The following is a 25,794-nucleotide window of genomic DNA, read 5'->3' on the forward strand; positions in this document are numbered from 1 at the left end:
AGAGGCGAGTGAGTTTCAGCGTGGTCTACATATGGAGGTCCAGGCCAGTTGAGGCTCAGGGGAGACCCTATCCAAAAAAAAAAAAAAAAACAAAAAACCCAAAAAACAAAAAAGGCATAATGTCTCACACCTATAATCCTGGCAGTCAGGAGATTTGGGCAGGAAGATTGCAAGTTCCAGACCAGCTTGGGCTATGGCAAGACTCTGTCTCGAAAAATGAAAATGGGAAGCTCGAGAAATGGCTCAGTGGTCAAGAGCACTGGCTGCTCTTGTAGAGGACCTAGGCTTGGTTCCCAGCACCCACATGGCAGCTACCGACCATATGTAACTGTAATTCCAGGGGCCCTGATGCCCCCTTCTGACCTCTGTAGGCATTTCACACATGTGGTATGCTTATAGACATGTAGGCAAAACACCATACACATAAAAAATTTTAAAAATTTGTACTTAAAAAAACAGCAGCAGCCGTATGGATGAAAGAATAGGGATGGGCTCAGCTGCCTGGTGTGAGGCCGGAGCTGTGGCCTTACTTGGGATTTAATTCAGAGGTTGGACTGAAGTTTGCACTGCCAGGAGTGCTCCCTTATGCCTGGCTTGTCAGTGTTCCTCTCCAGGCCTCCCTACTGGTGTCTCCATGCCCAGCTTCCCTGACAGGGAGTAATCCTGCTTCTCAGCATTGCACAGACCAGGCTGTGTACAGTCTTTCATCCCTTCAGAGCCCCTTGAACAGCTAAAAATATGCCTGCTTTTCTTAGACAAGTACTCATTTTGTAGATTGCATACCTTGGCAGGCAACCTTTTAAATCTAAATTTTCAACTTTCCTTCCTCTGTAATGATTGGGAATTCTGATTCCAGCTAAGTTAGTAATTATGTGGTTTAGCTTTTGTAATTCTTAATGACTACAGCTGTAGGTGTACTCATAGTTCCGGAACAATTAAAAACTGACATTTTATCGAATAAGAGAGTCTGCTAAAAATCCATTTCCTGGCCAGGAATATTTTGGGGTCTAAGGCATTCCATCGTGGAAGTTTCAGGAGCTTCTTCAAAGGTTGGACAGGAACACCCCTTCACAGGCCCTTGGTCAAGAGCCTTTAGGTTACTGCCATCAGAAGTTCCTGGGGATCGAAATGAGCCTGGGATTGGGGTTGGCCTGCATCTCGGGTGTGTCTGGCTGCAGCTGTGATGCTCAGGTGTCTTTTGATGAGCAACAAACCAGGTGCTTGCTTAGTGGGCATGGCAGGTGTGCTCTGGGGGTGTGGCTGTCCGCTCATGGTTAGGCCAGATATGCCCTCTGGAGGTTGGTGTTGGAGATTTCTGCTGCCAACCCAGCCAGGGAACCTGGACCCAGAACCTCTGTCAGCTGGGAGGGAAGGGTGGAGCACGTCAACTGGCCGATGGGGCTGGTGGGGGAGCCGGTGGCCCTTTGTTTCAAACAGCTGTTACTAACGAAGCTTTTTTCTTCCCCTTTCCTAGGGAAGACTTAGGGTTCAGATTTGTATCTGAACAGGTCAGTCACCACCCTCCCATTAGTGCGTTTTACTCAGAAGGTCTCAACCAGGACTTCATGTTCCACGGCTCCATCTATCCAAAGCTGAAGTTCTGGGGCAAGAGCGTGGAAGCAGAGCCCCGGGGGACCATTACGCTGGAGCTTCTCAAGTGAGTTGCAAGAGTCAGCAAGGGTCAGAGCCCTGCTCTGACTGGGAGGGAGTCATCGCCTCCATGCCTCATCAGCCTTCTTGGGGAGATCCTGGCCTTCCATGGGGCAGGCTTTCTGTCAGTGGCAGTCCCTTAGTGAAGCTTCTGGTCAGGAGAGTTCCTCTGCCTGCTAAGGCAGATGAGGCCCATATTCTCTCTGCATACTTATGGGCCACACTGTAGCCATGAGCGCTTGCTGTATAACAACTGCAAACAAGCAGCCCATCATTACTGTGTTAGCCCCACTGTGTTAGGATCTGCTGTGGACTTGCCATACCTGGTCACTTACCAGTTTTAAGGACCTGAGAGTCTGTCTTCCACTGCCACCCAGGAACAGAGACGCAGGGCTCATGAGGGCAGCCCCTGTGATGGATGCTCAGCTACTGGATCTGTCTCCTGGTGGTCTTTGCTTTGAGGGTTGAGGTGTGCAGAATTGGAAAGCTGCAGACGTTTTTGAGAAATGTGTTTGGGTTCTACCCTAGTCATTCAAGAGAGCCAGATAAATGCCCTGAACCATCCCTATGCCAGGATCCTTGTCCTCTTACCATTGGCTCTTTGATGTAGCCTCCCCAGGCACAAGTCTGGGACCCACTGCATCTCACCTTGGGGTGTTTTTCTTGGGGTAGGGCCATTTCAGAGGATGAAGAGTGAAAGAAGGTATAGAGTGTGGGGTGTTGACAGCTGCAGCCTTCTCCTGTGCTCTGCACATAGCCAGGGGCCCAGGACTGCCTGCTCTCAGGCCTTTGCTTTGTCAGTTTCATAGGAGAGCTGTCTCTTTGTTTCAGTCTTTTATTGCTTATTAGCTTGCCTTGACATTTAAGTAGAAAGCTTTGTTGATGCTACAAAGGAAAGAAGAAATCCATTTCAGACTCACGTGAACTAAATGGCCTGCACTGGAAGGACTTCAAAGCATTGTTTTGCTTCCCGGCAGTCATGGTCTGGTTTTGTCTGGTCATGGTGGTGTGGGTCACACAGGGTCTGAGCATCACTGCCCTGACTTGCTTGTTTTTGGTTTCTTCACAGACATAACGAAGCCTACACCTGGACCAACCCCACCTGCTGTGTGCACAATGTCATCCTTGGGCAGCTGTGGATTGAGCAATATGGGACAGTGGAGATCCTAAACCACAGGTGACAGGCCAGGCTGTGCATGACAGGACAAGCTATGATGGGCTGACAGACCTGGAGGAGCTATTGCTGTCCACACCACTGTACTGGGGCCCCCAGGCATGGTGGCTGGTTGGATTTAGTTCTGGCTAGTGTTGAACTCATGAGGAGGAGTTCCCTATGTTGATTAGTTGGTTTTAGTAACAATTGTTAATGTATTTGAAAGTGTAAAGCACTTGTGATGTCAGTGCTAGGTGAAAATGTAGTTACCAAGCTCAAGTAGTTTCCAAGGGCTCAGGCTTGTAGTTAGGCGCCCATGGCTCATTGGCTTTGCTTATTAGCACCTTAGTGAGGCATAATTTATAAACCATAAAATTTACCCATTTTATAAATGGTTTCTTATGTGATATTTTCATAAATTACCCCAGTTGTACAAACTGTCACCCCAAGTCAGTTTTAGAGCATTTCTTTCCCTTAGCAAAAGTCCCTGTGATGCTGGCCATCACTTGCTGCCTCTCCTGGGTGACCTAGTCTTCTTCTCCCTGCACCTGGTTGGTCCTCTGGTCAGCTCACTTCATGGCTGACACCCAGTTTGTTTTTCCCACAGAACTGGAGATAAGTGTGTCCTTCACTTCAAACCATGTGGACTATTTGGGAAGGAGCTTCACAGAGTGGAAGGGCACATTCAAGACAAGAAGTAGGTCTGCCCAGCTGATACCCTGCGCACGTGGGTTACAGTGGCTAGTGCTGCACCTCGCTGGCATTATACAGTGATGTCTGTTCATGCTGGAAGCAGTGCCAGTTCTTCATTTAAAAAAGGAAGTTGCCGGGCGTGGTGGCGCACGCTTGTAGTCCCAGCACTTGGGAGGCAGAGGCAGGCAGATCTCTGTGAGTCCAAGGCCAGCCTGGTCTACATAGTGAGCTCCAGGACAGCTGGGGCTATGGGAAGACCCTGTCTCAAAAAGACGAAAAAAAAAAAAAGGAAGTAAATGGCCAGGCGTGGTGGCACACACACACCTTTAGTCCCAGCACTCGGGAGGCAGAGGCAGTTGAATCTCTGTGAGTTCAAGGCCAGCCTGCTCTACATAGCAAGTTCCAGGTCAGCCGGGGCTACAGGGAGACCCTGTCTCAAAAAAAACAAAAAAAGGAAGTAAATGACAAATTTTGAATGTAACCTCTGATGACAGGAGAGTGGAGCCTGTCGCCTCTGGAGGGAAAAGATAAGTTGGCCTGAGAAATTAGACCTTTCACCCAGAGATAATGGGTGTACCTTTTTTGTCCATTTTCTTTGTTTTGTTTTTGAGATGATCTTGCTATGCTGCCCAGGATGACATCAAACTCACCATCCTCCTGCACCTGCCTCCCAAATGCCTCACCTTGCCTGGCTCTAGTGCTGCAAATTTACAAGCAGAACTGTGACTCTTAACACGTCGCCACGATCCTCCTCCCTGCTGTACCCACTGCCCCCTCAGCAAAGCACGCTGCGTACAGGGCACTGTTGTTCAGGGCCTTGTTCCAGTGTGCAAGCACAGTGCCTGCTGCACAAGCAGCAGATGTGCAAGATATCCAGCATCCAAGGACCGGGTTTGTGAGCGAGCAGGGAAGTGGTCAGTGGGGTTCTGACACATTTCCCAGGTTTTTCTCCCTTTGGGTAAGTTGTATTCTAGATCTCAAAGTTTTCCTTTCTCTTTTCTTTTTCATATAATGCCAAGGGTCGTCCTAGCTGCCGACACCCAGTTTCCAGCTTGAGCATAGTTCCTTTACTCTTTGTACCTTCTCTTGGGAACCAGAAACTCATCTGTTCAAACACCCTGTAAACTGCTGAGACCTTAGACTCTATGTCTGGACTGTAAAGGGCATACAGGCCCATCCATCGTCAACGATGACCAGGGGCACCAAGGCGCCCCCCTCACAGGGTCACTCAGAGCCTGGCCCACCCACAGTCCAAGCCTGAGTCTCTGGGAGATCCTTGTTTGGCTTGTGGGTTTTGCATCCTGAATATAAACATGCTTTTTCTTTCTTCTTATGTATATATGTGTTGAATGCATGTGTGTGTGCGCGTGTGCGTATGCGCGTGTGCACTCACGTGTTTATGAGCATACATGTGGAAGTAGAGGTCAACATTGAGTGCCCTCTATCATTCTCCATCGTATTTTTAATTTTTGTGACTGGGTCTTTCACTGATTTGACTGGACTGTCAGCCGGGGTGCCCAGCTTTTACGTCCTACTGGGGTCTCATGCTTGTGCAGCAGGCACTGTGCTCACTGAGCCGTCTCCTGAGCCCAAGAGTGCTTTTTTCTTGAAGAGTTGCCCTCTTATGCCACCTGGCTTATGTGGCTGGGCTGCATTCCCAGCTCTGCAAACAAGTGCTCGGACGCACGTTTCCTCCTGGTGGTACCAGCCTGTCAGGGCAGCATGTCTCGGGAGCGTGAGGCCACCGTGTGCTCTTCAGAGGGACAGAGGGACTAGGACAGAGTCCTGCACTAAGGGGCTCTGCTCTTTTTGGTGTGAGGTGGTGTGTGGCTGTGCTGTGCTGTTCTCCAGAGCTGTGATTAGATGAAAAGGACAAGTGGGTGACTGAGGAGAACACAGAGGGTGTCAGCCGACCCTGGGACGTTGCAGATGGATTTGAGAGACTAGGTCTGAAAGGCTCGAGATACAAGAAGATCCAGTAGATTTAAAAATAATGGGGCTGGAGAGATGGCTCAGAGGTTAAAAGTACTGGCTGTTCTTGTAGAAGACTCAGGTTTGAGTGTCAGCACCTACATGGCAGCTAACAGCTGTTCATAACTCCAGTTCCAGGGGATCCGACACCCTCTTCTGATTTCCAAGGGTATTGCACACACAAGTGCACTTACATACATGCAGGCAACACACACATACACATAAAAATAATTTATTTTTTGGTCTTTCTGAGACAGGGTCTCCCTGTAGCCCTAGCTGGCCTAGAACTCACTATGTAGACCAGGCTGGCCTTGAACTAACTCACAGAGATCCGTCTGCCTCTGCTACCTAAGTGCAGGGATTAAAGGAGTGTGCCACCATACTTGGCCCTCTTTTTATTTTTTTTTTAACTTTTTAAAAAAATATATTTATTTTATTTTTTGTGTATGTGTATATTGCCTGCATGCAGGTAAGTGCACCCATGTCGTTCAATGCCCTTGGAAGACAGAGAGGCTGTTGTCAGATCCCCTAGAACTGGAGTTACAGACAGCTGTTAGCTGCCATGTGGGTACTGGGATTTGAACCCGGGTCTTCTGCAAGAACAGTCAGTGTTCTTAACTGCTGAGCCATCGCTCCAGCCCCTTAACTTTTTAAAAAATATTTTATTTATTATTTTTATTTTATGTGTATGAGTGTATTGCCTGCACGTAGGTAAGTGCACCCATGTCGTGCAATGCCCACGGAGGATAGAAGAGGCTGTCGGATCCCCTGGAACTGGAGTTATGGACAGTTGGTAGCTGCCATATGGGTGCTGGGATTCAACCCTGGGTCTTCTATAAGAACAGCCAGTGTTCTTAACCACTGAGCCATCTCTCCAGGCCCATCTTTTTATATTTTTATTTTATGTGCCTGAGTGTTTTGCTTGCAGGTATGTAAGTGCACCTGTGTCATGAAGTGCCTGTGGAAGAGGGTGTCAGATCATCCCTTGGAACGGAGGTACAGAAGGTCGTTAGCTACCATGTGGGTGCTGGGAACTGAACCTGGGTCTTCTGCAAAAGCAGCCAGTGCTCATAACTGCTGAGCCAGCTCTCCAATCCCCAGACTTTTTCTTTTTATCAACATTTAGTGATATCCCAGAATGCAGACTTGACAGAAGAGGAGTGTGCCCAGGTCAACGCCAAGATGTTGTGTGTATAGATGAGTGGCCCATGGTTGTTCTTAACTGGGTTTTAAACACCCTTTACTGCAGTAGGAAGAAGCTCTTCATAATCTACGGCAAGTGGACGGAATGCTTGTGGGGCATAGATCCTGCTTCATATGAGTCCTTTAAGAAGCATGAGAGGAGAGGTGACCACCCGAGGAAGGTCAAATTGGTGAGTGCCGGTTGTAGCAGACCCTGGGCAGGGTGGAGCCTGAGGTGGGCAAGGGCCTTGTGACCTGATCCAGAGCACCATGCTTTTGTGGTCTCAGCCAGGAGATACAGTGCATGATTCTGTCTGTCCAGGTAAAGCAGTCTTCTGTCTGGGTTGTAGCGTGGGTGCAGAGGTGTGTGGACTGTTTGATGCTGTGGCTGCTCTTATAAGCAGGAGGCATCCAAGAGAATGTAAGTCCTTTTCTTTTTCCACAAAACTCATTTCTTTTTTGGAAAGATCTAGGGTTTTGTTATTCTGTACACACTTGTGACTAATCCTAGGATCTGGTATAGCAGGCATCCTCTATCTCCAGCCTTCTGGTTTTTGTTTTTTGAGACCAGGTCTCCCTGTTGCCCCAGATGGCCTGGAATTATGTAGACCTGGCTAGCCTCCATCTCACAGAGATCTACCTGCTTCTATCTCCTGAGTGCTGGACTAAAGGTGTGCTCCACCACACCTGACTCTCAAGGGTTGGGACTAAATCCCCCACCCCTCCCCAGCACTGGGACTAAAGATGTGCACCACCTCGCCTGGCCGCTTCTTATTTTGATACAGGGTCTTAAGTTGCCCAGGCTAGTGTTCAACTCCCCTGTAGCTCAGCAGACCTAGCTTTGTAACAAATCTCTCTTGTTTTGCCTGAGTCAGCTGAGACCTATTCAAAAAGCCAAGTGCATTAATTTCTGCTCTGAATTCTCAGTAATATATTCAGCAGTCAGGAAGTATTGGCAGGGACTTTCCCCCCAGAATTTTGGAATACTGATGACTTTTAAGATGAGTTATTCTTGTTTAAAACTAAAAGTTCAAAAGAGGTGTCACATTTTCTAGATAAGAAATTGGAGTGTTCCAAACCAAAGATGTCCAACCTCCTCCAGGTGTGTTTTGTTAAGTGAGCATGTACTTTTGGACAGCTTTTATGATGTATGTCCTTGAGACAAAGTAAAAGCTGTGTGGCCCAGCCTGGCCTCAAACTCACAGAATCCCCATCTCTGCCTCTTGATTCCTAGGATAAAGGTGTGTGCTACCACGCCTAGCTTCTTTTTTTTTTTTTGGTCTTTTTGAGACAGGGTCTCCCTGTAGCCCCAGCTGTCCTGGAACTCACTATGTAGACCAGGCTGGCCTCGAACTCATGAAGATCCTCCTGCCTCTGCCTCCCAAGTGCTGAGATTAAAGGCATGCGCCACCACGCCTGGCAGCTTCTATTTTTTTAAAAAAGGAAAATTCCACTTAGAGTGTTAAATCTGCTGAGTGGTGTCTGGTGCCCTTTCATCACCTCTGCTGCCTCCTTGGGTCATCGAGCAATGAGCGCAGTGCGTGGGATGGCCCACCCTTGGCTGTCTGGATCCCGGCAGCCTTGCTGCTGGCAGTGGAGGGCTGGGCTTCCATCCTTTGTGCGTGGTGTTTTCCCTGCACAGCTGCACCCGTTGCTGACTTTAAATGCAAATGCAACAGCTGTGTCTGTCAGGACGCACTCTTGGATGCAGTCTACAAGTGGCAGCTTATGAGCTTGCCCATGAGAACTGCTTCTGGATGGAGGGCAGATGGCAGGAGAAACCAGGAGGTCTTTGGTTTCAGATGTTGTGTGGCGAGTCCACAAGTAGGCCAGGCCTCACTGCCTGTCTGTCTGGCATATGGCCAAGTGTGTCTCTGAAAGAGCAGCTCAGCGTGGCCTAGCTCTGCAGAGAGCAGAGCCATGTGGAGGCAGGAGCCTGAGAACTGATGGCCTCACCAATGGTAGAGTTTGATCTTCTCTTTGGTTAGAAAAGGGTTTGGCTCTGCACAGGCGCTTGGGAGCAGGTCTTTAAGTACCGAGAACAACAGATCTAGCCATACTGAGGTGTCCTGTGTTTCAGAATGATGGTCCTGAGACACCCAACAGTGACATGACTGGTGATGTGGCAGACAATGTGCCCGTGACTCAGGAGACTGTGCAGGTCATCCCTGGCAGTAAACTACTCTGGAGGATCAACAGCCGGCCCCCCAACTCTGCTCAGGTCTGTACCCCTCTCTGAGGTGAGTCCTATTAGGTGCAAATCAGAACTGTCTGCACCTTCCCAGCTAGACCAACAGTTCTTCTACCTGGTGGCCATCCAGGTGTCCCCACGTAGACAAGGAGGCACCACCACATCCCTTTGCTCTCTAGAGCTACACCTAAACCAGCTCAAGAGTGACCTCTGCCTGCCACGGGAGAGGCCTGGGAGATGGTGTGTGGCCTCCATGTACATCACATTGATGTCCTGATGCAGAACTTACCAGTGGGTCTATATCCCCACAGGTTAATGCTCTCCCAGCTATGTCTGTTCTCTACCAGGCACACTAGGACTTGACTGTGCTCTTAGGGCTCTGCTCTCACCATATCTCATTAAAAGAAGTCTCCAGGGGTTAGGATATATATTAGTGGTAGAATGCTCACCTTGCACGTTCAAGGTCCTGGGTTCAGTCCTAGCACCATGAAAAAAATTAATGATGAGCCAGTGAAATGGCACCATGGGTAAGGTTGCTTACCACCAAACCTGACAACCTGAGTTTGATCCCTGGAACCCACATAATGGAAGGAAAGAATCAACTCCTGTAAGTTGTCCTCTGACCTCCACACATGCGCAATGGCACGTGTGTCCACATACATACACAAAATAGATGTAAAAGAGAGAGAGCACGAAGTGGCCCACCCCCATAACTCTGTTACATTCCCATGCCTGTTAGTGCTGTAGGAGGATGTGAACTGGAGACAGCACTTGTCTAGGTTATTTTTAGAATTAAGCTTACAGTTGTTCAGGGAAATTCTTTGACAATGAACTCTTGTTCCTCCATCCTTTGGTTCAGTGGTTCTGGTTGAGTCCCTGCCTACCAAAGGTTTGGTGGGGCCTGGGGTACTGGAAGCATACTTGAAAAACAGCAGGGGGCTGAAAGGATGGTTCAGTGGTTAAGAGCACTGGCTATTCTTCCAGAGGACCCAGGTTCGGTTCCCTGCTCCCACATGTGGCTCACAACTGTCCATAACTTCAGTTTCAGGGGATCTGGCACCGTTTTCTGGCCTCCATGGGCATTGTATGCACAGGTGCACTTACATATACTCAGGCAAAATACTTATACACATAAAGTAAAATTAAATAAATCCATAGAGAGACAGACAGTGAACAAGGCCCTGGCAGAGGCTAGGAGCATGCTCCTGGGAACCATGTGTCCCCTGGAGGATGCTGGGGAAGCAGGTCCCAGGGCAGGGGAAGCTGTGGTAACAGAGCAGGGTTCTGAAGAGGGGCAGGGGTGATCTGGGGACCATCTGGGGGAGCTAGGGCAGAATTGCTGGAACCCGCACAGGCCCTGGGTTCTGTGAGGCTCAGAGTACAGGGAACTCTGGCAGCCTCTGTTGCTGTTAGTTTCCCAAGTGTCCTGGAAGTCATTAAAGACAGGGGTGAGAAGAAAAAATTTACATTTCCTATGGTCCCTGACTGCATGGTCCCACATGTTCACACACAGTGGCTCACAAGAGAAGGGAAGGCCAGTAGGGAGAGTAGAGGAGTCAGGGCTCAGAAGAATTAGAAGGCAGGCCAAGGGTTGCTGTGTGTGCAGCAGGTTGATGTCCTGCTTCAGGTGTGCTTAGCTTGAGATTTCTCCCAGGCATCCAAGACATGTTGTATGAACAAGAAGACACATCAGAAGTCAGAATGAAGGTCTTAGCTAGAGAATGGGGCCTGGCTTCTTGGGTTCAGAGTGTATATCATGCCCTAGGATGGGGTAAGAGCCAGGGATGAGACTGCAGAGCCTCCAAGCTGGATAGGCAGGAGCCGTAGGTAGGCTGTGTCTCGGGCAGGGCGGAAGCCAGGTCTGAGCTGAGCAGGACACAGTTGCCGTTCTACTGAGCAGGTGATCCATGGCTTCTTGAGATGAGTTTAGGGGACCCATGATCAGACCAGGAAAACTATGTCATTCCGCCGTCTGTGACAGTGTTCCTGGGCCCCCGCAGATGTACAACTTCACCAGCTTCACTGTGAGTCTCAATGAGCTGGAGTCCGGCATGGAGAAGACCCTGCCACCTACTGACTGCCGCCTGCGCCCTGATATCCGTGGCATGGAGAATGGCAACATGGGTAACTGCTAGGCCCTGGGCTTGTGTGGGTAGGCTTAGGCTTTCCCCAGAAGAGTGCCTAGACCTTTGATCTAAACCAACAAACAGGGTGGTGCCCTCCTAGGACAACACTTTCAGAGCAGCAAAAGGCAGTGAAAGACTTGACCTTCACCCTGCCACAGACCAATCCTTTGTAAAACAGTAAAACCAAATTGAAAAAGAGTAAGCCAATTTCAGGCCAGTCTGGGCTAGAGTGAAACTGTCTCCAAACAGACAAACAAAAAACAACAAAAACAGCAATAAAGGAAATGAGCGAAAAAGAACAGGAACAAAACACAAGTCCCAGTACTTTATCCTCGGATCCCTTAGGTGTCAGAATTTCATTGTGGGCTGGGGACATAGCTGAGAAGTAGTGCTTGCATGCATGCCAAGACCCTGAGTTCTAGTTCAGACTGAGCTCACTCAGCCCACACGGGCCATTCTTTCAGTGTTGCTGCTGTGGCAGATCACTCTGACCCAGGACTGTGCTGCTCTCACACTCCAGATGAGCACTCGGTGCAGGCTTCTGTGTGATGGTTTGATGGAGTGTAGTACCAGCACAACTCTGCCCCAGATGCCTGTCACTCACAATCCTGAGCTACACTGCAATAACACGAGGAGAGAAGAATCCCCACCATGAGGGGTGCTTGGGGGAAGCGGAGCCCGTAGGTCAGGTCTACTTGCCTTCCTAACCCAGAATGCCCCTCCCTTGGGATTGACCTCTTTCATCAGCCACAGCTTATCCTGGAAGGTAGGTTCAGTGAACTCTTCATACCACGACAAACAGATTTGGGGTTCCTATATTTTGGGGTTCTGTGAACTCATTGTTCCAGACACCTGGGGCTGAATTCAGGTACCATCAAACTGCCCAGCACACCAGACCACACTTGGAGTAGTGCTGTAGTTCAGTGTGATGGGCTCCTGCTCTGTTTGTCTTAGAGAAGTGCCTCTCACACATCGGCAGGAGAGGAACAGCTCAGCGTCAACACCTGTGACTCTGCTTGGTCCCCTAGGACCAAAGTTTACTTCAACAGGTTTCCAATCAAAGTAGGATATGTCCCCTAGGGTCAGGTTGAGGGTCTGGCATCTCTCACATAACTGGAAGCTTCAAACTAGCCTTACCCTTACCCTAGTGCTTGTTTGCCTGGATCTAGATCTGGCCAGCCAGGAGAAGGAACGACTGGAGGAAAAACAGAGAGAAGCCCGGAAAGAGCGTGCCAAAGAGGAAGCAGAGTGGCGGACCAGGTGAGTTGGGCCAGAGAGAAGACCACATACACCCGGGCAGTGCGGAGGGCTCACGTACACCTTGGGCAGCACCTTCTTACTCCCTCAGCCCTGTACCGTCCGTGTGGCCGAGTAGCAAAATTATGGGTCAGTAACAGTAGTTCCCCGACCACTGCCCTCACTGTGCCTGTGTGTCTGAGGCCCAGTTTGCAACGCCTTGCTCAAAGCCACTTACCAGGAACACTGTGCACACAGGTCACCTTACTCTCAGGCCATTCTGCTTCACAGCATGTTTGACCCCAAAAGCTCTTCCCAACGTGGCCATTTTAAAGACCAAATACAACCTGAACCCAGCTCTTCACTTACGTCAACCAATTAGTTTCGGTGCTGTCCCCATGTCTACAGCTTGTGAGGTGATACACACATACACAGTGGTGCCAGGCTGAAGCTCAGGTCCTCCTGCCAGCCTGCTGTGGCATCAGGAAAGCTTCTGTCAGGGGCATGAAGCCACAGCCCTGAAATGGGCACCTCTACAGCAGCGCGGGGTGTGTGGAGCGTGCGCTGTGACTCAGGCCCACATCAGCTGCCAGCAGCTTTAGTCCTGCCTCTGACTCAGATTTCTTACATTGGTTGGTATTCTTCAGTAGCCAAAGTACTGTAACGATTAAGCACAAGTAAGGCGTGTGCGTGTGTGCATGAAAACTGTCATCTTTCGTAAAAATTTTTTTTTGGTCTTTTTGAGACAGGGTCTCCCTGTAGCCCAGCTGTCCTGGAACTCACTATGTAGACCAGGCCGGCCTTGAACTCACAGAGATCTGCCTGCCTCTGCCTTCAGAGTATTGGAATTAAAGATGTGTGCTACCATGCCCAGAAAAATCTCTGGACTTTTTAAGCAGTTCACTCCTTATCATATGCTGGATTGGTTGGGGGGGTTGGTTTTTTGAGTTGGTGTCTCCCTGTGGTCCAGTCTTGACTCAGAAGATGATAATCACTTAAACTTCTTTCTTTGTGGTCCTGGGGCTGAAACCCAGGGCCTGGCACATGCTGGGCAAGTGCTGTACCTAAGCTGCAGCACCGTCCCATCACTTCACTCTGAGCAGTCACAAAATGTGCTTCTTAGTGCACTGCTGATACCCTTAGCTGCTACTGTGTGGTGGGGCAGGGAGTATAGGCTGAACCTGCTGAGGTTCCAGCTCATGGGTGTCTTCATCCCTACCCAGATGGGACCAGCCTCCGAGGATAGCCTTGTGAAGGCTAAAGCCTTGAGGTTTGTTGGGAAATAGTGACATGGGGTGTGTGGATGAGCAGAGTCACATGGAAGTAGGTCAGTCACTCGGACAGTACTGCCTGAGGCTGCACTTCGCAACAGCATGTGCTGCTGAGGCCAACGTGGAGGGCTCCTGGCATCTGCTGACCTTCCCTTGTGTTCACAGGTGGTTCTATCCAGGCGATAACCCCTACACGGGGACTCCTGACTGGTTGTATGCAGGGGATTACTTTGAGCGTAATTTCTCAGACTGCCCAGACATCTACTGAAGGCCTCAGAGCCCAGCCTGGAGGCCTGTGAGGTTGGACTCATTGAGAGGCACTCTGAGCTAAACCATGGCAGACACCAGCTTCACAGCCACGGTCACGAGATGGCCTCAGCCCTGATGGAGGACTTGAGTTAGCCTCTGATTGCCCAGCACTTCACTATGTTGCAGCCCCCCCTTGAAGCTCCACTGAGGCCTCAGAAGAACTCCACAGTCCTTTCACTCATGACAGAAGTGCACAAGGCCAGCTGAGCCTGCAGCACAGTTGTAAAATCTAACTACCGGCCCGTGTGCTCCTCACGAGGCTGAGGCTGAGGCTGAGGCGGGGGTGTCTGGAAGAGTTTCAAACAAACCCAGACCCAAGAAAGACAAGAAGGTGGATCTTGAAAGTAACCTGTAGACCAGAGTCCGCTTCACTGTGGAGAAGTGGAGGTGTGCAGAGCACCCACGTGAATGAAGTGACAAGTTGCCAGATTCTGTATTTTCTACCAATCTTGAATAAGGTAAAGATTACTTTAACAATATTTAAATTGAAACTACTTGAATGTTCTACTGAGGAGCAGGCAGCACACTCATCACCACTGTGCACTGTTCAAACAAGGCGTTGCTATGACAAGCCAGAGTGGCAGAAACACTGTGACTTGGATGAGAACTCTAGGGCTGCTCCCAGTCTCCCAGGAGGCCCTGCCTCTGGCCACAGCACTCCACAGCTTCCCTGTCACCATGGACCACACCCATGTCTTCATTCACCTCACCTGTGTCCCTACGGTCTTGTGTTTTGTTTCCCCAGCATGCATGTTCAGTGTAAGAAGTCACACTGGGTTGCACACAGTAGGAGGTCAAAAGCAGACCTACATACCTGGTGTCAGTAAAGTCATTTATCTCTGCACTCCTGTCAGGTGATGGACTTTCTATAGATATGTTGACACCAAGGACTACAGTAGACCGCTTTGCCTCAAAGACATTCTGCTGTGTGCACACATGTACTTGTGCACACACATACTTGTGCACACACATGCATACCTGTGCATTCCCATGCAGTATGTGTGACTGCATCAGACACTTCTGAATGAGGTGTTTTTGCTGTATGTCCAGGCTTCTGAACTGACTTTGTCATTAAAACACTTTTGAAAGCCCACATGGGTTAGAAGCTTGATTTTATAGCTTTGGAGACTTGGAAGTGAGGTATTGTGGCAGCTGGGGACCTTCTGGGGCATCTCTGCTCCATCCACCGAGAGCCCTAAATAAAGCCTCTGGTGGCTCCAAGGTGCATCTGAGGCTTTATGGCTTTTCTTCATTCCGAGAGGAGATTCCGAGGAGATTGCGAAGTATCTGGTGGAACAGGCACCCCGTGTGCCCCTAGTGGGGGTGTCATTTGCCTTTCCAGACCATGGCTGTGCACAGCTCACTCCCTAGGAAGACAGGAAGGTAAGATGGTTGAAGAGTGCAAGCCTAAGGCACATTTAAAATGACTGCATTGGGGCTAGTGAGATGGTTTGGTGGTTAACAGCACCCACTACTCTTGCAGAGGACCTGGGTTTTATTTCCAGTACCCACATGGCGGCTAACAGCTGTTCTAACTCCAGTTCCAAGGGATCCGACATCCTCTTCTGACCTCCGCGGGCATTGCCCGACATGGGTGCACTGACCTCCATGCAGGCAGTACACTCATTCACATAAAATAAGTAAACTTTAAAATGACTGTATTTCAGAAACTCTGTAGACCTCTCAGCAGAGATTCTGAGTGCTTGAAACAGTGAGCCAGCAGATCTGCACCACCAGGTCTTCTCCTGAGGTAAGGCCCTGGGTATTTCAGGCCTCATCACCATGCGGACAGCCCCCATCTCCACTTCCTGTCTGTTCCTGCCTAAACCAGAAGCACAGGGGAGAGGGCAGGAGGGCTGCTGGAAAGGGCAGCTGTGTGCCAGCTGATCGGGACAGGGATGGAGTTTGTCACTGCAGCCTTTGCCAGTGCCAATCTCTGAGGAACGACCACTCTCCCTCACCTGGACAAAATGTCACATATCTCTGGTCGTGAGCTTTTTCACGGAAGATGCAAGTTGAAGGGTGAGCTCTAGGCACAGCTGCTTGTGAGCATGGCCCTGATGAGGCCTTGGTGTGTGCAGAGCAGTTCTGCTACCTGGCACATCCTCATAGGAAAAAAGGGCATTAGGCTTTTCTAAATGTAGTATTCTGAAGATGGGCACAGTGATGCATACCTGTGCACGAGGGTGTTGGAGACAGGAGGATCAAGAGTTCAAAGTCATCCTTGGCTACACTGTGAGGTGGAGGCCAGCCTAGGGTGTATTAAACACACTGTCTAAAAAAAGAACTTAGAGCCAGGTACCCTCGTGCACACCTATAATCCTAAGGAGGCTGAGCAAAGGATTTCCAGGCCACCCTGGGTGAAGCAGCTCACACCTTAATCCCTGCATGCTGGAGAGATGGCTCAGTGGTTTAAGAACACTGGCTGCTCTTGCAGAGGACCTGGGTTCAGTTCCCAGCACCCACATGTCCTCTAACAGTTGTCCCTAACTCCATTTCCAGGTGATCTGACACTCTCTTCTGGTTTCTATGGGCATTGCATGCACAGGTATACTTATATACATGCAGACAAAAACACTGAGACACATGAAATAAAAAAATAAGAGGGCTGGAGAGATGCTCAGTGGTTAAGAACACCAGCCACTCTTGCAGAGGACTGGGGTTCAATTCCCAGCACCCACATGGCAGCTAACCACCACCTGTAACTTCAGTTCCAGGGAATTCAGTGCTGTCTTCTGACCTCCATGGGCATGACACGACATGGGTGCACTTACACTCATGCAGGTAATACACCCATACACATAATTTTAAAAAATTTTAAAAATAAATGAGGGGCTGGAGAGATGGCTCAGTGGTTAAGAGCAAGGACTGCTCTTGCAGAGGACCTGGGTTCGATTCCCAGCACCTACATGGCAGCTATGAACCGTCCTTAATGCCAGTTCCAGGGGAATCCAAAGCCCTCTTCTGACCGCGGGGGCATTGCATGACACGGGTGTACTCACATACTTGCAGGCAATACATTCATACATATAAAATAAAAAATATTTTTAAAATATAAAAAATTAAAATCAACAACAAAAGTCACCCATTTTATTCTGCTCCTAATTGAAATTAGAATTCAGTCACATGTCCACAAGTCTGAGGGAACATTTAAAGCCATTAGTGAGATTTTTTTTTTTTTTTTTTTTTTTTTTTTGAGACAGGGTCCCCTTTTAGCCCAAGCTGTCCTGGAACTCACTACATAGACCAGGCTGGCCTTGAACTCACAGAGACCCGCCTGCCTCTGCCTCCCGAGTGCTGGGATTAAAGGCTTCTTGCCACCATGTCCGGCACCATAAGTGAGATTTAAAAGCAAGAAGATAAACATGGTTACAGTGTTTAATGTAAAAAGTAACTTCTTACCAGGTGTGGTGGTACTTGCCTTTGATCCCAGCACTTGGGAGGCAGAGGCAGGTGATCTCAGAGTTTGAGGCCAGCTTGGTCTCCATAATGAGTTCCAGGCCAGCTGGAGCTACAGGGAGACCCTGTCTCAAAAAGACAAAAAAAAAAAAAAAAAAAAAAAAAAAAAAAAAATTCATGTTTGAGTGGCTGGCCTGTCATGTTGCCCTTGTTGTGTTTCTGAGGCTGAATCACAGGTCTGCCATCACCAGCGCCACATCCTCCTGCGAGGGCCTGGCTAGAAGTGGGCCTGACCCTGATGTGCATCAGCATTTTGCTACTCGACTTCAGGAGAACCAGCCCCTCCAAAAGCCCTGCCCTGCAGTTCCTATCGGAATGTAAGCACAGGACGGTCCTTTTTTGCTTTTGGAGTGTAGTACAAGGAGGAAGGCAGTGCATGTGTGCAGGTCAGCGGGTTTTCATAGTCCTTTGTGGGGAACCAACCAGCTAGGGCCCTGACGGAGCAGCTACAGCTTTCAATGACCACTCATGTCTGTTGAAGGGTCAATGACACACTCCACCCAGGACAGACCTAGTAGGACCCAACATGCGTGGGATGATGTCATGTGGCCCTGATAGCCCTGGGAGTCCAGCACTGGTCCCACTAGCCATCTTGGGGATGGCCTGTGCTTTCCTGGTTCTCATGGCTCCAGCCAAGGAAATCAGAACAGGATGAAAAGCTTGGGAGCCCTGCTCCCCACATAACCTAGAAGGCAGCCCCTAAGGAAGCTCCTGCCCAAGTTCTGCTGCTAGAGAAAGTTTTTCTATTAGAAGGGGGACTTGCAAGTTTTCTATTTCCTTAATATCTCCACAGAGTTAAGAAGTGAAGACATAACTAAAAGCTCTAATAGGAGCCAGACCTGGTGGTGGGCACACCTGACATCCCAGCTCCTCAAGGCTGAGGCAGGATTCAAAGTGTATGGTGTGCCCGAACCACAAAGTGGGTGAAGTCCAGCGTCGTCAACTTAGTGCAACTCTGCCTCAAAAAGTAGAGCGGTGTGCTAGCCTAGACCGAGGCCCTCGGCTCAGGCCCCACTAATGGAAAGAGAAAAATTCCAATACACCCCAAAGCATCAGGAGCACCAACAGTGCACGTCCTGACTGGGCAGAGCAAGGAGGCACTGTGCTGTCTCAGGCCCTTGAACCTGAAGGAGTCAGTGCACAGGACGTCCTCAGAGTCTCAGCTTCCTCCCATCTCTGCCTGTAGACTCCCACGAGTGTCAAACGTGGGAACCCTGCAGTCTGGCAGAACACCTGAATTCCCCATGAACTTATCTCCCTCGGCTCCTCACGGTCTTCTACTCTGAGCTTTCTGCAGCATGAACTGCACTTGAGGTCAGTGTGGTTTGTGGAGTCCTCCTCTGGGCTGCTCTCAGAGTCAACTGCCCTCCCTGCCCAGACATTCAGGAAAATAACAGCCCACAGAAGGCAGTGACATTTGCCGTCCATTCCGGCCTGGCTCCTTGACCTCGGGCTGTTTCATGTCTCGCCTCCTTCATCACTGTGCCCATGCTCACCCACGCGGTATGGGCATGTCAAGGAAGCATACTGGTGACGTGCTTATTTTTACGGCCGTCACACCGTTATGCTGAGTTGGTCACTCGGGTTTTTGCTTTGGAGGACCGTGCAGATCTGAGACTGTAAATGTTAACTTTCAGGTCTGAATAGATTCTTTGGAAATGGGCTTGAGGTTCAACATTTATTTTACTTTGGACAAATTTTCACTATCTCAGGGCTCTGACTTTTCTGGAAAGAGCTACAGACAAGTCCTCATGCCAGGAGTCAGGTGCTTGGACTGGGTGTTCTGCGGCCTAGTGATGATGTCTTAAAATGGCTTGTCTTGGTGGAGGGGATTAGTGGGCACTCTTAGCATTGCTGGGCAGCACACTGGGGATGGCGGTCTGAACTGCTGCAGTAGTTCTAACTGTTCTCTCTCCTGGGGACGGGAGGCTGCAACTAGAAGCCATGGAACAGCGGAGCTGGGGTCAGCCCGGCAGTCTACCCACTGTCACTGACTGCGGAGGGGAAAGATGGTCCCAGGGAGTTCTTGCGTTTGGAGTGCCCTCCCCTTGGCAGGGGAGATGGCATCACTGTCACAGGTGCGCTTAGCCGCAGCACCCAGCCATGTCAGGGCATGTCATGTCATGCCTGTTGTCTCCAGTCTGACCCCAAGGAGAAAGAGCGTGTGCCAGGTGGGAGTGTGTGGGGCTCAGCTGCTCAGTGGGGAAGTGAGGCTCAGACCCTCTTCCAGGGGTGCAACAGTATGAGTTCCACCAAATTTGTATTGTCACATAGCCATTGCCACAGCCACATGGGAAACCTTGAGGGCCCATTGCACAGGCTTCTCAGCCCTGGCCCCCCGGCTTGTCTCCATCCCGCCCTTCCTTCCAGTCTGCCCGTTTTCATTTGGAATAATGCATCTGAAAGTCACTGTGGGCGTGTGGGAGCCAGCACGTGTTTCTATTGCTGAGCAGTGAAGTTTCACCTTTAGTCTGTCCACCAGCTGTAGGTGCTTCAGTTGTCTCAAAATTTGGGGTAGTTGTGAAAAAAGTCACTATAGGTGTGTGTGTGTGTGTGTGTGTGCACGTGTGTGCAGAGGCCATTCTTGGGTGTCCTTGTACCATCATCCTCCAAGGTTTGTTTTTGTGTTTTGTGTTTTTATTTTGGGGGGGGGGAGTTTAAGACAGGGTCTCTCTGTAGCCCCAGCTGGCCTGGAATTCCCTATGTAGACCAAGCTGGCCTCAGTCTCAGAGATCTGCCTGCCTCTTCCTGGGACTAAAGGTGTGAACCTCCACACCCAGCTGTCCACCTAGTTTTTTGAGAAAGTTGCTACCTGGGGCCTGAGGCTCAGGTAAGGCTAAACTGGCTGGTCAGGTGAGCCATAGGGCCTGTCTCCACCTCCCCAGCACTAGAACTACAAGCAGATGCCACCATGCCTGGCTTTTCTGTGTGGGTGTTGGAGATTGAGCTCAGGACCCTGTGACAGACACTTTAAAACCAAGCTATCCCCCAGACTCTCTCCTTGGTTTTTGGGAACAGGTCTCATTATGTAGCTGAGGAGAGCCTTGGACCCATGATCCTCCTTCCTCAGATTCCTCAGTGCTAGAATTATAGATGTGTGTCATCACACCTAGCCTGGATTATCAGCTTGCATTTCTCTTGAGTAAATATAATACCTCAATACCTAAGAGGTACCATCTGCATCATATGGTAGTAGGTTTAACTTTATAAAAAACATTGCCACCTCATCCAAGATCCAAGGATGACAGGAAGACGGGCAGGTGCTCAGCATTACTGTACGTCATTTGGAGTTGTAGAGTCAGACAAGGGAGCAGCACATGGAGAGGCTAGAGTCAGAACCTTCCCAACACCAAGTGGAGATGGACGCAGGGAGCAGCACTCATAGCTGCTGGTGGGAATGCAGAGGCTTGGCGGTGGCTTAAAACCCAAAATGCGCCTGGCGTGGTGGCGCACACCTTTAACCCCAGCATTTAGGAGGCAGAGGCAGGCGGATCTCTGTGAGTTCAAGGCCAGCCTGATCTACATAGTGAGTTCCAGGACAGCTGGGGCTACAGGGAGACCCTGTCTCAAAAAGACCGAAAAAAAAAAAAATGCTGCTGCCCATGGTGGCATGCACCTGTTACCTAGTACTTGTGAGGGGAGGCAGAAGGATCTTGGATTTAAGGCCAGCCTAATTACACAGTGAAACCCTGTGTCAAAAAAGAACCACAACGTGGCCATCTGGCTTTATTACTTCCCTCTATCCATACGAGCCTGCACACACCTCTGCAGCAGCTTTAATTGTAATTACAAATATTTGTTAACAGCCAAGATCTCCTTCAAGTGAATGAACAAACAGAGGCCCATCCAGATCATGGAATACAGTGCTAAGGGGACTGCCACCTAGCCTGACAAGCTGACCCATGTGCTGAAAGATCCAGCTCTACAAAGTTTTCCTCTCACCTCCACACACATGCCGTGGTGCAAGCGCGCATACATACATACAAATAAATGTAATTTTAAAAAGACACGGGGAAACAATTGCTGTTACTGAGAGAAATTCTTCGGAATAGACTGCACTGCACTGTACTATTACAACTTCATGTTCTGGAAAAGACCAAACAGTAGGAGAGAAGGGGTTGGAGGTGGAGGTCACCAGTGAACTCTAGTGCTGTAACAGTGAATGCAGTCAGGATAGATGTGTCAAGACCTAGGGAACATGCTAGGCATGGACATACACACCAGTAACCGCAGTAGCACTCCAGCAGCAGACGCAGGAGGATGGAGATCTGGAAGCAGCCTGGGCTCCAGAGTGAGACCCTTTCGGTTGCTTTGACCATGTCCCCTGCAAAGCTCAAAACAAGGATAGCACTGAGAGGTGGGGCCTGTGAGAGGGGAGCAGCCATGAGGGCTCTTCCCTCATGCAAGGGACTAAGGCCTTATGGAAAGATGTTCCTACAGTACTTCCCTAGCTTGCCCTAACAGCTTCTACCATGTAAAAACACATCCGTCCCCACTGAGATACAGCCCCGCCAGACTCCAGACAGGCCCGTGCTTTGTGCTTGGTTTTCCATCCCAAGTACTGAGACGTGTCAGCTCAGAGGTGTTCTGTTACCGCAGCACATGCCAAGTGAACCAGTATACGCTCTGAACTTCTGGGACGCAGGTGGGAGAGAAGGTTCACTGGTTCTAACACACGCTCCTTTGAAAGGTCTGACCTGGGAAGTGGGGTGGGCAGGCAGGGCAGTGAGAACTGCCTGTACGCTCTGCTCAGCTCTCCCGTGAACCTAAAATTGCTCTGAGGAATTATGTCTATTAGTCAAAAAAATGAAGGGAAAAGCATCCACATCTGCCAAACTCCACTCTGCAGTGGCTGCACCAGCTCGCACTTTTCGTCCTTGCTATTCTCAAAGGTGAGACTATTCTGTTTCTTTGTGAATAAGGATGTTAGCATCTTTTCAGGGGCTTTTGCCATCAGGAGACCCCCCCCTCTTCCAGGTGAAGTGCCCAGCCACGCCCCACGTCCCCTTTGTGGCTGTGCACCGTCATTCCCTCCATCGGGGCTCGCAGATCCCCGTACAGTGGGGGTTTTGTTCTTGTTTTTCAGTGCTGGGGATCAGATCCAAGGCCTGATGCATGCTAGACAAGCATTCTGCCACTGTGCCACATCCCAGCTCAGGCCTGTTCTTTTTCCTCAAGACTACTAGAACTCACTTCCCTGTAGAAGCTGAACACTGTCCAAAAGCCTTCACAGTGTAGTCCACACAGGGCAGAGGTCAGGGTAACCACTCCTGCCCACCCAGTGTTTTCCTCATCCTCTTCTCAGACCCTCACATGGGCTCCACCACTCACTTGCACGTGCCAACAGACCAGGGACTGAGTGCTGGTGAGCTGCAGTGAGTGTGGGGTAAGTGTCTGCGGTCCCTGCTGCTGTCAGTGCCCTCACGTAGCCCTCAGGTGGAGTGGACACTGATGTGGCCTCCACAATGCCAGACGGGAATGACATGCTTCCGTGGGAGCCATGGGAAATGCCCCTCAAACTGTGTCTGTGTGAAGCACTGCACTCTTTGGAGCCATCCCTCCTGGCTTAGGAGGTGCTGAGCATAAGGAGCTCAGTAGTCAAGGCCAGAAGTCCAAACTCGTGGCTCTGCAATGTGGGTTCCCTGTGAACTCCAGAGGCAGCTGTGATTTATGGCTTTACCAAGTGGCACTGCCTGCTATTGCCCGCTGCTTTCACACTGACAGCATGACCTCTGGGCTATAGTATCAGCATCTGCCTCTAGTACAGGGAGCTGTGTTCCCCTCACACAACCTTGTTGCTCTCTGGAAGATTTTAGATTCTTAGGAATGATCAAGGCTGCCTCAAGGTGTGGCTCAGTGGTAGAATATATGCTAAGCTTTGGGCTTGATCCCCAGAACCACACACAAAAATCATCAGTCCCAAGAACTTTTGTTTTATGTGGGCTGTTCGGGGTCCGAAAAATTCCCTGAATTGATCACTCGGACACAGACACTCAGGAAAACTTAGCTGCTTTAATGAGACTGACCAGCCAGGGATGCAGGCAGGCTCAGGAGCTGCACTGCAACCCAGAGCTGTGGAAACGCAGGGCTTTTAAGCACAAAAACCACAGGGCAGGGGATTTCTATAGAAACCATAAACAGAGAAGAACCAGGAAAGGAGTTGAACAATCTAGGGCTGATTTCCAGAGCCTTAAACCTATACAGCCATTGGCTAGCTTACCTGGGGCAGAATGTTCTTCCTCTCCTGCCCCAGACCATTTCCATAGAAACCATAAACAGATGTTATCAGGAAAGGGTTTGAACAAGGGAGGGGATTTCCAGAGTCAGGTGGAGGGCAGCTCTTTCTCAGAGGACAGGGAGGGGGTCTGAGGGGCCCTCTCCTTCAGGCTTTATTATTAACATATCAGAAAGTAAGGAAGACAGTTTAAAAAAAAAAAAAAAAGAAAGAAAGAAACCAGAGGCCAGAGATGGCCCAGCTGCACAGGACCCAGGTTTGGTTCCCAGTACCCAAATGACAGCTAACAACTATGCAACTCCAGTTTCAGGGGATCCAATGCCCTCTTCTAGCCTCCGTGGACACTGCATGTATGTGGTGCACTTACATACATGCAGGCAAAACACTCATACACATAAAATATAATTTGGAGGGGAGAGGGTGTTGAGACAGGGTCTCCCTGTAGCCCCAGCTGTCCTGGAATTCACTACATAGACCAGGCTGGCCTCAACTCACAAAGATCCACCTGCCTCTGCCTCCCAAGTGCTGGGATTAAAGGTGTGTGCCACCACGCTGGGCCCTATAAGTGAAAGATTTTAAAAAAGAAACAAACTATAAAGTAAGGCTGGGAGTGTGACTCAGTGGTACACTTTTTGCCAAGAGGAAGGCCCAGGATGGAGCCTCAGGACCGTAACAAACAAACCCATAACTTATTAACATAAACTTTTAATACAACACCTGTTTTCCCAAGCTGCACCCCCCCAAAAAAACCTTTAAATTAAATCTTTTAAATTGGCCTCAAACTCAGTAGTCCTTTGGCCTTAGCCTTCTGAGTGCTAGAATTATAGGCACAAACTACCACGCTGCAGCACTTTGTAGTAAAAAGATAAAAACTGGGCTAGTGAGATGACTCCGCAGGTAAAGCACTTGTAGTGCAAACCTGACTTTGAACCTCGGAATCCAAAGAAAGAGCATCAACTACTGGAAGTTGTCTTCAGACTTCCACACACGTGTGGAAGCATGAATGTGCCTAGACACACAAACACAGATAATTTAAAAAAATCAAAAACTGAAAAGAGCTACATAGGGTAGTGTCCAACAAGAGGACAAGGTGGCTGGAGAGACGGCTCAGTGGGTTAGAGCACTGGCTGCTCTTGCAGAGGACCTGGGTTCAGTTCCCAGCACCCACTTCGCAGCTAACAACCTTCTGTACCTCCAGTTCCAGGGGCTTCGACGACCTCTTCTGACATCTGAGGGCACTGCACCACACGGGTGCACTTACATACATGCAGGCAACACAGGCATACACAAAAAAATTAGTAAAAAAAATTTTTTTTTTGTCTTTTTGAGACAGGGTCTCCCTGTAGCCCCAGCTGTCCTGGAACTCACTGTGTAGACCAGGCTGGCCTTGAACTCACAGAGATCCGCCTGCCTCTGCCTCCCGAGTGCTGGGATTAAAGGCGTGCGCCACCACGCCCGGCTAGTAAAATATTTTTTTTAAAAAGATGACAAGGTGTAGAACCGAATCGTCAGACGAGGGTTCAAATGAATGAACTATTTCGGCCTGAGTCCACCTTAGCAGGCTCGGCTGTTTCTTCCATGAGACCCTCCCTCTGTAGCTGGGGCTGGCCCTGTCAGCCTCCAGCTTCGCACCGTCTTGCCTCAGCCTCCTAAACGAGAAGCGCGGTTAAGAGGGAACAAAAAACTTCACTTCTCTGTTTTTCAGAAAACGCTGAAGACCACACACAGATGGTAAGCGGTGAAGCCCGCCGGGGAGCCAGAGATTCAGCGCTGCTCGCTCAGTGCTCGAGGGGGACGCAGGATGCGGCGGGCCGGTGCCCGGTGCCAACCTCGCAGGAAGCGCTGCAGAATTCCCCCAAACTGTCAAAGGGGCAGCAGGGCCCGGAAGTGGCCAGGCAGAGAAAATACGGGACGATGTTGGCCCTGCAAACACCTCGGGAAGAGGCGCTGCATCCGGCCTGCTGCACGCCCTTCCTAAGGAACCGGGTGCCCGAACCCCTCGTGCAGCGCGGCGCACCCCGCTTCACCTTCCGGCTGTGGGTCTGCCCCGCCCAGTCCGGCTCCCGCCTACCTTCTGAACCGTGACTGCTCGGGCTCAAGTCCTGCATTGACCTCACCGAGTCATGCAAGTGAGCGGCTGGCTTCCCGCGGGTTCCCTTCCCCCCGGAGGGCGCCGCGGATGCCGACACCTGCCCGGGGCGTTCGGGTCGCACGCAAGTCGGCGCACGGCCCGGCGCTCAGCGCCCGGGGCCGGCCCCCCCCTCGCCTCCCCCGCCCCCCGCAGGACCTGAGCGCCCCGCGCCCCGTGCCGTTCCCGG

At 50.2% G+C, this 25,794-nt stretch overlaps 1 protein-coding gene across 3 annotated transcripts in view; it reads left to right on the top strand.

Moving 5' to 3' along the window:
• Window positions 1-14,875, top strand: part of Osbpl2 (oxysterol binding protein like 2) — a 44,843-nt gene extending 29,968 nt beyond the window's left edge. For 2 of the 3 annotated variants that reach the window (XM_008843237.2, XM_029568421.1), the window contains exons 8-15: window positions 1,475-1,657; window positions 2,720-2,827; window positions 3,411-3,500; window positions 6,717-6,840; window positions 8,730-8,870; window positions 10,841-10,964; window positions 12,136-12,226; window positions 13,639-14,875. In XM_008843237.2, coding sequence (XP_008841459.1) covers window positions 1,475-1,657; window positions 2,720-2,827; window positions 3,411-3,500; window positions 6,717-6,840; window positions 8,730-8,870; window positions 10,841-10,964; window positions 12,136-12,226; window positions 13,639-13,741 — 964 coding nt within the window. In that variant the 3' untranslated portion in view covers window positions 13,742-14,875. Of the gene's footprint in view, window positions 1-1,474; window positions 1,658-2,719; window positions 2,828-3,410; window positions 3,501-6,716; window positions 6,841-8,729; window positions 8,871-10,840; window positions 10,965-11,430; window positions 11,733-12,135; window positions 12,227-13,638 lie in introns of those variants that run through there. The other variant, XR_003851131.1, reaches the window with a different exon arrangement.
• Window positions 14,876-25,794: the final 10,919 nt, after the last annotated feature.

The sequence above is a fragment of the Nannospalax galili genome, unplaced genomic scaffold (assembly GCF_000622305.1).
Source record: "Nannospalax galili isolate Female #2095 unplaced genomic scaffold, S.galili_v1.0 scaffold160, whole genome shotgun sequence".
Classification (NCBI taxonomy): Eukaryota; Metazoa; Chordata; class Mammalia; order Rodentia; family Spalacidae; genus Nannospalax; species Nannospalax galili.